The 12,896-nt window shown below is 39.4% G+C and overlaps 1 protein-coding gene across 2 annotated transcripts; it reads right to left on the reverse strand.

Annotated features, from left to right (window-relative positions):
• Nucleotides 1-2,781: 2,781 nt before the first annotated feature.
• birc2 (baculoviral IAP repeat containing 2) lies at nt 2,782-8,645 on the reverse strand. 2 transcript variants are annotated; one of them, XM_063487975.1, is made up of 12 exons: nt 8,342-8,645; nt 8,182-8,253; nt 6,605-6,907; nt 6,154-6,442; nt 5,350-5,449; nt 5,125-5,203; nt 4,980-5,028; nt 4,320-4,562; nt 4,111-4,209; nt 3,579-3,734; nt 3,433-3,474; nt 2,782-3,285 (listed from the first exon to the last, which is right to left on the reverse strand). In XM_063487975.1, the coding sequence occupies exons 1-12, from the start codon at nt 8,378-8,380 to the stop codon at nt 3,092-3,094; spliced, it is 1,665 nt and encodes a 554-aa protein (XP_063344045.1). In that variant the 5' UTR covers nt 8,381-8,645; the 3' UTR covers nt 2,782-3,091. The 2 variants fall into 2 exon arrangements, with proteins under 2 accessions (XP_063344045.1, XP_063344044.1); XM_063487974.1 differs by having other exon boundaries at nt 2,783-3,285; nt 7,973-8,253.
• Between the last annotated feature and the right edge of the window lie 4,251 nt (nt 8,646-12,896).

Consider the following 12,896-nt stretch of genomic DNA (forward strand, 5'->3'; position numbering starts at 1 on the left):
GTTTTTTCTTTTTCATTCAAACACTTACATTTGATATCAATTTCTAATTTTAGTTTTTTAGTACAAATTTCAGTGCTTTGATAACGATGAGAACCTGCTAAATTTATTAGTTTAAACTCTCCTGATAGCGAGTTTGAGATTACTGACTGTATTTACACACTTTAACAAAGTTTATACATGTTAATGATATTTTTGGAGCACAAATGAACACAGGAAGAAGAGGGGAAATTCGTGATTTAAACATCTGCTTGCTCTATTTTCAGTTTAAATATTTGTCAGTCATACATATTAGCAGTGCTCACCCATTACTGGTTCACTCCACAGCAAAAGAGTGAGACAAGGCATTGTTGCACGTTGTGGCGGTACACACAGAAGTATCACAATCAGTCAAGGTTGGCGACCAAAGATCATCCACCCTGTCACTCAGCAATGGCTCACCACAGGGATATGTGCTGAGTCCTCTCCTATGCACCATCTACACCAGCGACCGCACCCCCTCGCATCCCAAAAACCGATCCCCCTCCCCTATCCATAAAGGGTGACTACATGGAGAGGGTGTCCTCCTTTAAGTTCCTTGGTACCCACATATTCGAGGACCTATCTTGGACCACAAACACATCAGCTCTGGTGAAGAAAGCCCAGCAGCACTTCCCATTTCCTGAGGGTTCTGAGATTTGAAAGGCTGAAGACTGACCTAATACGGTCTTTCTATTGAGCCACAATCGAAAGTGTGCTGGTGCACGCTATCCCCGTGTGGTACAGTGGTTGCAAAACAGCCGATAAAAAGAGACTTCAGAGGTTTATCAGAACTGCAGAGAAGGTGAACGGCTGTCCACTCTTCACCCTGGACTCCATTGCTGGCTCTAGATGTCTCTCCAGAACCTGGGCAATTATAAAAGACCACCTCCATCCTAACCACCACCTCTTCAACATCCTGCCCTCTGGAAAAAGGTTCAGATCCATTAGGTGCAAAACGAACAGACTAAAGTACAACTTTTACCCATGGGCTCTCAGAACCATAAATGCAAATTAAGAGTTTTTTACAATCATTGTGTTGCTGCTACTTGCTATTTATTATGTTGTTTTGTGTGTGTCTATGTGTGTGTGTTTCTTTTTGTTTCCGTGCAATATTTTGGCAGATGTGCAATTTCCATCATTCAACGACCATAGCCCTTCCACCCTTATTTATTATTTATTATATTTTATTACGATGCCCTTGTACACACCCTTCCTGTAACCCAAACATCGCATATATAGTGTACATAGTGTTCTTATATTGTTTTTCTTCTTCTCTCTTGTATATCGTTTTACTTTCACACCTTTGTGACCTTACTACCTAATTTCCCTGCACAAACAGCTGTACATTGACAATAAAAGTTCTAAGTTCTGATATGTGTAATTTAGAGCTAATGTGCTAGTGTTTTAGTTGATGCGAATGTTGAACCAAGTTCCAGGTAAACTGGTCTCATACCAGCAGACTGTAATGTGAATACTTTTGATAGGAAACACCTCTACTGACATTACAAATTATTATTCTAATTTTATTACTTTAGTATGTAGAAAAATCTTTAATTGTAGCTAGCTGAATGGTTCATCATTTATACCTTGCTGTCACAGCTGTGTTTGTGAAAGCTTCTTTCCCCCCCCCCCTTTTCCTAAAACTAAACTGAATGTGACAGGCAGGTTTTATAATAAATTTGACTACAGATGACAGGATTCTTGGGAGTGTGAACTTCACCATGAGCAGCACGCTCAGTGAACGCCATGAATCCCAGAAGCATGTGTGCAGAGCCAAAGTGCTGGAAATCGGTTTTTCTGTGTCTGGTCTATACAGAAATGTTACACTTGAAAAACACATCATGGTGACAATTTATTTCTATGTCTAAACAGGACAATATGCTATTTGAACAATTACACTTTCTTTAGCCATGAATTTGACAATATTTAGTTTTTAATCAATTATTTGATTTGTTGCATTATTTGTTATTGTTTTGTCATGCTGCTGAAGAGACTGAGGACATGTCATGAAAGTCTTGCCAAAGGTGTAAGCTAATACTAGTGACAAAACATTGGCACATGCATGTTTACTGAAATGTATAAAAACTACTTTTAAAATATCTTTAAGCTGTCATTTTTGTGAAAACAGTACATAGAGTCAACTTCTAATGTGTCCTAATGTTAAATGTTAGAAAATACATTTTAAGACATCCTGCATCCTCAAACTGGATATTTCTGCAGAATGACCCTGCACCAAGTGTCTGCACATAGCTTTGGTTAATTTTCTGTGAAGGCATACACAAATCATTTCTCTTAATAAATTACCTGTCATTTTCTTCATGACTTCAGCTCTGATTGCAGTCCTGCTGTGTGATTGTTCTTAGTGATGTGCAGCAGCAGCTTTGTAAGGGATAAGTGCCATCTGTAATTGTTCCTGTGACCAATCATAGTATTTGCATTACTTCTGTATTGAAAGCATAAACCTACTGTACATGGCTCCCCTGTAATCATCTACAGTTTCTCTTTGTGGCTTAATTTAAAGAGTGAACATATGGCAGGGTGGGGGAACATCTATCACACGGCAGCTTGCGCTGACACTGTGTTTGGCACATGCAGGTTAATGTTTGACAAAGTAGGACAATTAATATATCAACAGTAGCAAAAGCAATGCCGCTACAGTCATGATTTTTGTTTAACAACTATCATCATCAGTATCAAACACATTCACTGCATGAATGAACAGACCACAATGACAGATGTAACTTTGAAAGTGATTGTTTTATTAAAATTCAAGCTTGTCATTTGTAGACAGATTGCACTGAACATTGTGTTTTCATCTATTTTCTGACTTGTTAAGTTTAGGGTAAAGTATAAGTAAAAGCATGAGCATTACAACTCTACATCACTTTCAGATACGGTTAGTCTGCGAGCTTTATCTCGTTATGTAGATAAATCTACAAACTTGTGAGTCATACAAGTTGAAAAAAAAGAAAAGAAAAGGTGTTCAATTACCTTGCCACCCTTTCCAATAAATATAAACTGTAGCCTATTGATTAGATTTACATGATAAAAACTGTGACAGCGGACCTCCTGCTTATGAGAGAAAGGTTCGAACTGTGCCTTTAACCAGGCCTCTGCAGATCGGGCACTTTCGCAGTGATGGCGCACACTCTTTACACACCACCAGGTGTCCACAGGGGATGAAGACGATGTTGACCTCTTTATCCATACACACCTTGCAGGTACGCTCCTCCTGTAGGCGCCGCAGCTGCTCCTCCATTGGGAGGTCTGCAATACAAAGGAGATTTTTAAAAAAGAAAAAGAAATTATGTAAATGAAGAGATAGTAATTAAACAGTAAAATGAGATGAACACAAAATAAATAAATAAATAAATAAAAATTACAAGACAGTGAGCTCTGCTTCAGGCTACATACCTGAAAGATCCTGGCTTGGCGATGCAGCTTCGTTCGACTGAGCTACAAGCAGAAAAGACAACACGTACTTAACCACTGAGCTACAGTTTGATCACAGTCAGTTTCCAGTTCAAACCAGTATATATTTGACCTGCTTACACACATACCCATGAGATCTCTGAGCAGGTGGACGTCATTTTTCTGAATCCAGTTGCGGAAGACCTCAGCTGCAGCGTTTCCCTTTGTCAGGATGAGCTCTATCAACCTGGCAGTCTGCTGCTGGGCAGACGTCTGAGCCAGAAGACCGCTATACTCCTCAGCAGCTGCAGGTAAAGAAAGGCACACGTGAAACACTTTAAACAGCTGAAATAAAAGATGCAACAAAATATTACACTGTTGCACCTCGAGTTATGTTGTACCTTTATTTAAAACTGAGAACAGAGGCTACCCAGAAATTCCACCATCTGATTTAGCAGTATTTGCCCCTGACACCAAACACTCTAGGTTTGTGCATCGGCACCAGGTGCAGGTCTTTCGTCTCCATGTTTTTAATCACAAAAATGTAACCCTGGCTCTATGATTCGGGTTTTGATGATAAAATTATGTTTCAGATTTTCATTTGTTATTTGACCAAGAATGGATGTGAATTCAGACAAAAATTGTGTTTGTTGAGATATGAGGGCTTAAAAATGTACATACTCAACACATTCTGATCTCTTAAATGCTCAAACAGTGGCTCAACACTTTTTAGTCGTTGGATCAAAGCTGCCTGGTGTCTCTTCACAAAGGTGAAACCATCTGAAAGGAAAGGAAAGATTATCATTTCACTGCAACAGAACACCTAAACGGATTTGATTTTACATTTCCATAAATTAAGGGAGTGAGAACAGTATCAATGTCAACTCCACCTGATGCCATCGCCTCTGCCAGCATCTCTCGCTCCTCTTCTCTTTTCTGATCTTCTGCACTCAGCAGGTCTGAGACCAGCTCCTGGACTGTCCTGTAGTTCTCTCCACTGGTCAGGATTTTGCTCTGGACCGTTTGCTTGACTAGACTTCGCTCAAAGCCCATCTCTAAAGCAGACTTTATCACGGGGGTGTTCATCATGATGGCATCCTCAGACCGCTCCTCTCCAGGACCGAGGTGAACCACTGAGTGAAGAGAAAGCAGACATTTATGGATTTCAGTTTTAACAGAAAACAAAGAGCACCAGTCTCTCCGATCAGAATATGAGAAAATTTTTGTTCATCAGACTCATAAAATTGTTAACGATCCTATATCCTTTCTCTGGAGCATGAGTTATCACCCTCAACTGCTGTCAGTCCTCCCAACATCTATTTCACTTTTAAATAAGGACTCAGCTCAGTTTAAAAGGTCTGGAACAACATCATTGTGCACTTGCTGCAAATATATTATGGTAAAATTAATTTTTATCTTGTCTTATTTTGCTGGTTAAAGATCCTATGTGGGACAATAAAGTTTATTCTTTTCTTATCTTAAATATTCTTTTTGGGGAGATATTAACAAACCTTTAAAAAATGTAAAGAATTTCGTTTTTCCAAACTCACCTGGTGGATCCACAAACTCTCTGGAGTTATTGTCTCCATTTGTTAAAAGCTATTGTGGAAAAACGGGAGAAAACAGCATTTTATTAATGACTCGTTCCAAACCACATGTTTGAACTAAATCCCAGATGTGTTGGTCTTTACTAACCTGCTCAAAAAGCCGAGGAAATCGAGCTTGGATCTGGTGAACAAAGTCTTGTCCTTTCTCCTGGAGCAAATATTCACACCTGCAGTTAAAAGAGAGGTACAAGAATACAAACATTCATGAACCACCACAGGTACGCACACCATTTGCCTAAGCAGCGCTTTTCTACAGCACACTGTGTTCTGGATAAAACTGACGACAAATCGACTTTACAACAGCAGTATTTACCGAGGAAACCACTTAGCATGTTCCACCCATGGATCATCTCCAGACTCCCAGCATCGCAGGCCTCCATCGCAACAGAAACACTTGACATCATCATTACGACCTTCAGGAGGGGCAAACAAAGAGCTTTCAGTTTCAGTACGTAGCTTTGGGCAAATTTAAGAAATGGGGGAAAACAAACAAAAAAAAAAACCCCAAAACAAAAACACACACTCTGTGAACTTCTTTTCACTTCTTTCATTTCGCCTTTAGCTCGAAAGCACTGATCTCATCACATTTAGATGCTTTATTTAGTTTCGTTATGACACTTGAGTTTATAACCAGGTGTCCCCCTTGATATGCTTTATTTGAGGACTTTCCAGTGAAATCAGAGAAACTCGATAAGAAAGACACTTCTGTGGAACTCCCTCAAAAACAGCAGGAAAACCCTCCGACATTACTGGCATTACAACCACTTCATGTAAAGGAAAGATTCTGAGTAAATTTCCAGGAAGATTATCACCTAGTAAGCATTTCTTATAATGACCAAAGTCAAACGAAACTTTTTCATCTGTGATTTACACGTGCAAGGGTCTGACTTTGGCACTAAAACATACAAATTAATATGGTTTTTCAACCATATTAATTTTTTATATTGAAACTAGCATTAACTGCCCTTTTGGCCACTTTAGAAGAATGCAGCACCTTATTTACAGACAGCAGCCAATGAGTAGCATAACCTCTCAATAAAAAGTTCCACAGGCCAATTAATAAAGGTAAGTCAGTCACAGTCACTGACCAGGTGTGCCTCTTTGACAGCATCCGTACCTACGTAGTAGAAGCCAGCTTTAGCCAGCTGCTCTGGGCGGACGGGGATACGTGATGGCCAGTTAACAAAAGTGAGCAGCCTCTCCTCACTCTGCTGCATGGCAGGGTTGGACACATTGGTGAGGACTGTGGCTCCTGAAGACATCTGGGAATTCGCAGCTAAGGATGCAGTTGCTGCTGCACCAGCTAGCGACACGTTGTCAGCCCTGTCACCTCGGACAAAGCGACAGTTCGGATAATGCCTCTGGTGTTCAGATAATGCTCTGTCCCCTGGCTCCCAGTTACTTAGCTGCAAAGGGGGAAAAAACAAACTTCATCAGTTTGGTGTCTGAATGATGTTGCCCATCTTTATAATACTGCCTTACATTTTTATATTGTAAAATAACTGTTTCAACAAAGGGCTTTAAGCAGAATAAACCCAGTACAAACAACAACACACACACACACACACCTGTCCTCCACAACTGAAGCAGGCCACTCGATCGCCCTGCCCTAGGTAATAGAAGCCAGCTTTGGCAAGTTCAGCAGGCATGATGATTGAGAGCGTCCAGGAATGGAAGGTGTCCAGGCGGTCTTGCTCTCTGCGCATGGTTGGGTTGTGGCATGTTGGTCTCTGGTGGGACATGTCCTCAACACCTCGCGAGCTCAGTGGGCTGGAGGGCGGAGGAGCAGAGAAGGCCATATTCAGGTAGCCAACAGGCTCTTCGCCTTGGCTTACTGCTGTGTTAGCAGCAGCTGGGCCGGGACCAGAAAGCTAGATAAAAGAAAAAAACAAAACAAAAAAAACCAACTTACTCAGACAGCTCAGTGCCTCTGGGCACTAATCTAATCTATTAATCTTACTGTGAAGAACTATTAAGAATAACTGTTTAAAAGAAATTGAGAGAATTGTAACATATCAATCAGAAAAACCTTAAACAATCATTTTTTTAAAAAGACTGCTTACTTTAATCTAACGTCAAAGGGATTATAACACTTGTAAATGATTAATTTAATCTAATCTATCCATGTTTGAACAAGGCATTGTGTTGCCTGTGAGTCATCATGTTAAAAAGCTGACTGATCATTAGAAAAACCCTCTGTCAATTATATTAGCACAGCTGAGAACTGTTCTGATAATAGAACAATAATTTTGCCCAGCTGAGCCTCAAAATTCCCACTTCCTCAAAGGTTCTTGTTCTAATAATGCGTAACACTACCACCAACTGAAAACCAAAAACTACCTCCAATTAGAATAGGAAAATGTGGAAGATGGTGTACCACCCACATTAGAGTCTCATTAAGTGATACCGCTAAAAGGCTGACTGAGCTCATTTGTGAAAGTAGCAGTACACAGAGTTGTGTTAAAGTTCTCAATGTTTTTGGAAATTACTTGATGGAATAACTAATTTCTTGAATCAAGAATATTCTGGCAAGTTCTTTACTATTATTTATAGAAAACTTTTAGGCTGATCAAATCCACAAAGGATGATCCTCTAGACACTCAAGTAAAATGGTTTGTCTCTTTGATCATTAACGGTTATCAGCTGTGCTTACATGTTCACTTTGGCTTTTGAACAGAGGAGCAATGGTTACTGAAAATGTCACTTCTATGTCTGTATAAATGTAGCAGTACCACTTTCAGTTGCTCTCTTATTCACAAGGGGATGCCACAGCAGGTAGCTCCACACATTTTGATTTGGCAGATTTTTTTACGTCAGATGCCCTTCCTGACAACCCCATTAATCATCTTAATGTTATGAAAAAGCCATTTCTAAGTGACTCCAAAATTTGAGTGGTAATAACTCTTATTTGAAGAAGCATGCATTGATGATCTTACTGGTATCGCTGGGACAATGCGGAGAGGGGAGAAGGCGGAATGAGAAGAGGAGAGGAGGTTGGCTGTAGATGGGAGGCTCTGGATGAAGGAGCAGGAAGGAGAGAGCTGTCGGTGTTTCTCTGTTGGACAGTCGCCGGGCTGCCAGCCCTCAGCTGTCACGTTACATCTGAAACACTGCACGCGGTCACCCACGCCGGTGTAGAACCAACCTGCTCTCGCCAGACTTCGTTCGGTGACCGCAGATGTTGGGAATCGAGCAAAGGTCGAGATGCGGAAGAGCTCTAGAGGATAAAAACAAATTGGTTGAGTTTCAAAGGTAAGCTACAAATAAATTCAAATGAATAATAAAAAAAAAATGTACATATATACCTGAGGAGTTATCATATTGCAGTTCAGGTGGAGGCCCATTGCGAAACAGACCCATTAAAAACTGATTGTTTTTGAGCTGAAGAAGAGTTTCCATTTTGGGAATTTAGTGCAGTAGATAAGGAAAAAGAGATGTCCCTCTGAGGGAGAGGGGTTTGAGAAAACCCAAGGTCTTGCTCTCTCACACAAACACACTCAGTAATGCCAAAGGGTAAGCAGATGAATGGATAAGGATGCAAAAGAGGAGGGAGCTCTTAGCTAGATCAAGATAATTAAAGCTTAAGAGCTCTTGTGCAAAAAAAAAAAAAAAAAAAAAAAAAAAAAAAAAAAAAAAAAAAAAAAAAAAAAAAAAAAATTAGTTTCACCACAACCATGATGCAATCTTTACTTGCATCCATATTACCTATGCCTAGCAAAGAGGCACGCCTGAACCTAAACATTTAACTGCCTAAATGTCAGAATCTCTCTTTTAGCCACAGTTAACGCAGATGAACGTCAAACAAAATCCATCCTCTGCAGTAATGACACAGCGTGAGTAAAATGCACGCGTAAACATGACATCACCCAGGATCGTTATGCACACTTAGGAAACACATATCTGACATGCCACCAAACCGCTCCAACTCAAACATATAGCATATGGTTATGCGAACAAACAAAACATGTTAAAAATTTGCCTCTAGCAGATGTACACGCACACACAGACCAAGGAATTCCTGCTCTCAAACCCCTCCCCCCATCTTGGACATCCCTTTTTGGGGGTGTTTAAGGGTTCATAATTCAATAAAAACAAAACAATTAAAAAAAAATTAATCCTCCAGGGGTAACACGAGTGCCTCCTTTATATCAGCAGAATCTGTAGATGACAAGAAAAAACATACATAAGACATGCTGTAGTTATGTTTCATGGCCATTTCAGCAGTTAAAATCTTGCAGGCTCAGTTGATATAATATTACACAGCAGGTCACAGAAACAAACGTCCATAAACTGTTTTGATGCTAAAGCTTAAGTCTCCAAAGTGATATATTTAAACCATAAAATTAGGATCGATTCCTGTCACTTTCGAGAGCTGTTTCGGAGCAAAACCATTACACAACAAATGGCAGCTAGACCTTGTGACAGATCTACTGACCTTCACGTGAAAAATCGCTGGAGCGATCCTATAACCCACCTGACACTGACTTCTTAATAAATCAAAACTGAAAGTGCGAAAGATTGACAAGGAAAGCCCGCATTCTTGCTCTCATTCTTGGAGGAGAAAAGGGACAATCCTTGCTGTAAACTTAAGTGGCAGGTACGGTATTTCCGCCAGGTACTTTCCACACCAGCTGTCTGTAATTACGCAGCATAGTTCCTGTCTTAGCCATTTAATGTGTCCTAACAATTAACATGTCAGGTTAGGAGGGCACTTGGTTTATTTATAATTTTTTCGCTCAATCAAAGTATGAACCAAAACGCACGTTTAGCAAGCAGCTAAAGAAAGATAGGATATAAGCTTTGCAACGGGCGTTAGCTTGTTAATGCTAACGGCTGCTAACATGAATCGCAGACTTTCCGCTTCGTTAACGCGCGGGGCCACAACACTGAGGAAGGGAAATAAAAACTAGCTGATGTCCGTGACGCAAAACGCCAGACGGTACATTATTAGCAACGTGGCGTCGTATGTCCTTTCCACTGATGTGCTAACTCACCGCTTTCCAATATGCTCGGAAAGTCCCGAAAATTCTGGCCACGCCCCCACGAGTTTACTTCCGGTTAAAACGAACCAAAATATGAATGAATCGATAAGATATCCCACAGGTAAGTCCCTACATCCGAAAGTCGTGCTTGGGGTCCCAAAGGTCGCCACGTTGGATGTATAACAAACTATAAGAACGGCATGTTTTGTGTCAAAAATGTTCTCGCTCGTATTTCACTTTTAAAATCCACTAAAAATATATAGCCGATACACTAACAGACCATACAGTAATCAGTTTATTTGTGTCAGCTCACATTAAACAACACCAAAAGAGCCACATTACATGAGCTAACTTATTAATACTACTCACCTTTTATGTAAGACTTCGTGGATGAATTAAAAATATAGAAATGTTCTTACATTTACAGGAAATTCGTAATCCAACAACAGTCTGACACAAGTTTAAATCTTGTCACCTTTTAGGATTATTAGATTAAAATAAAAATCATTTTTAAAAATCCCATTAAATGAGATACTTACATAGAGGGCTTGATGAACACAAGGCAGTCGTTTCGATGCAGTGAATCATTTTAAACCCGTGAATGACTGAATGCATGTGGCTCGGGCTTTCCCTTCACGCCACGCCCCCACAAGTCACAATGGACAGCGTGAAGTTCTTAAAATTTCGTCAAAAGTTTCCCTTCAACGGCAAAATTCAGGTAATTGCCCTCCCCACACGCCCTGCTTAAAACCCTTTGTTTTTAAGTCTTTGTTTTTCTGAATAATTTAAAATTTCAGTATGAATAAAGGTTTCACTGTTCTGCAAATCCCCCCCCTTGGGGGAAATTTGCTTAACACATTAATGTACCGAGAATCGAGACAGCCCCAAATGCTGTCTGAGACAAAGCAAGTACACTTGACAGTGGTCTTTGTTCAATAACTGAGTGATCAAGCAGCTTAAAAATCACAATTTAAGTATTTATACATAAAAAAAAATGTTTTCCCAATCTTTTTATTGTATTTAACATCCTGTACAGGTTGCCAGTTAGGCAATCTTTCATACACATATTCTGTCTCTCTCTCTCACACACACAAACACTCACACACACCTCTTTAGGCTGTAGGAAGAAGCTGGAGTGCCCACCCATGTAAGCACAAGAGGAGCATGCACAATGCTCATGGCTGTGGGTTGGATGGCTGATAGCATCTGTGTTGCCAGTTGTTATGAAGTGGAATGAGTTGCCATTAATGTGTCTTTTATGGTTAAAAAAAATGAAAAGAAACAAAACCCTTTGTCAACTCCAATGTTTCACATATCAGCAAGGGCAGACCTGGAGACATTTTCTTAGGGTGGCATGAGGATGGCATGGAAATCAAATTGGGTGGTAAATACAGTCCATAACTTAATTATTTTCTGTAGCCCACATAATTAAACATTACAGTTATATATCACATGTGAATTTTGATTTTATGTACCGTATAGCCTGTATAATAAATAAATATGTAGCCCAATAAATATAAAATCCAGAAAGCTCCACAACATGGGGCAGTTCATTTACAAATACAAGTCAAAAAACAATTCTAACTTAAGTTTCACACTTTTTTTTGTTAGAAAAAAAATCTGATTGTTACATGTGTAATTTTACACAAAATGTCAGAAACCTGCACAAGTCATGAACAACAATTTAAACCTGATGATTTTTTTTTTGAGTTAACCTTCTGAGGTCCAGGGTACAATTGGTGATTTTTGGCTACTTTTGGTTTTACATTTGTATTTTTTATCTTCAAATTGTTTTGTTTATTTATTTATTTTACCTTGCCTTGCTTGGTATCATTATTTTCAGCTCAATCTCACATGTCTGAATTTACAGTTATTTTTCCATTGACATACTGTATTAGCCCAACTGATCTGAAATCACACAAAAAACATAAAATCCTAGTAATAGTTAGCAAATTATTTTCATAACTTGAAATGCAATGATAAATTATAAATTATGAAAACTTATGCACACGTTTTGTAAACAATAAAGTTATATACAATTATTTATTTAAAAATGCAGCCAATACATCTGGTGTTTTTTTTGTTTGTTTGTTTGTTTTGTTTTTTTTGTACAATCATTTAAAAATACTAGTATAACTAAAATGAGAGAACAATGAGGTGTCACAATAAGATGCCCCACAAATTATTTTTGCCAGTGAAAAAAATACATGCTTGTCTGCCACAAGACAGAGGAGAGCACCACAGACCTAAAACCTGCAGGCCTGACAGCAGCAGGCATGCAGGCAGCAGCAGACACTGTCTCCAGCATCCACCTGGGGACAGTGTTTACATTGCAATCTACCTTTGTGACATTCATTAGTGCCTTACTGACACACAAAACGAAACAACGAATATACTAACTACACAAGACAACACAACACACTAACTGTACACTCCACGCTAAACATCACAAATCTGTCACATCTCGAAACTTGCTCTCTCTATGTGTCTCTGCCATCACTCCCAAAACTTTCCTCTGTTCCTAAACAACCATGTTAAATTGGTCGACATGGTACATTTTTCCACCAATAGAAAGGAGGGGTTTTTTTTCTCTTTTTTTCATAATGTCATTGCAGCATGATTTATAACCGCTTATACAACCCCAGAGAGTTAATAACACTCACCTTCATTTCCAGAGTGTAACAACTAGCCACCTGTGTAAAATCTGAAATGCCCATGGTGTTGTTCAAAATGTGCTCTGGGACAATCATAGGCATTGGTTGCTACTGAAAACAAGAAATAAAGGTGGTCTAAGATGGATGCGCAGCAACAACCGCTTCTTTAAGATAGTTTCTGAAGTCTTTCCTTCTAGGCATTGTGTTAATACACACCTGAATGC

Source organism: Pelmatolapia mariae, linkage group LG10_11, assembly GCF_036321145.2.
Source record: "Pelmatolapia mariae isolate MD_Pm_ZW linkage group LG10_11, Pm_UMD_F_2, whole genome shotgun sequence".
NCBI lineage: Eukaryota > Metazoa > Chordata > Actinopteri > Cichliformes > Cichlidae > Pelmatolapia > Pelmatolapia mariae.

Bases quoted from the DNA above. Each gene is read 5' to 3' on its own strand.
- birc2 (XM_063487974.1), bottom strand. From the start codon at position 8,435: ATGGAAACTCTTCTTCAGCTCAAAAACAATCAGTTTTTAATGGGTCTG. The intron at 5,204-5,349 runs GTAAATACTGCT...TTTTAACTGCAG, and splicing joins CATGCTAAGTGGTTTCCTCG to GTGTGAATATTTGCTCCAGG. The intron at 4,563-4,979 runs GTGAGTTTGGAA...CTCTTCACTCAG, and splicing joins AGAGTTTGTGGATCCACCAG to TGGTTCACCTCGGTCCTGGA.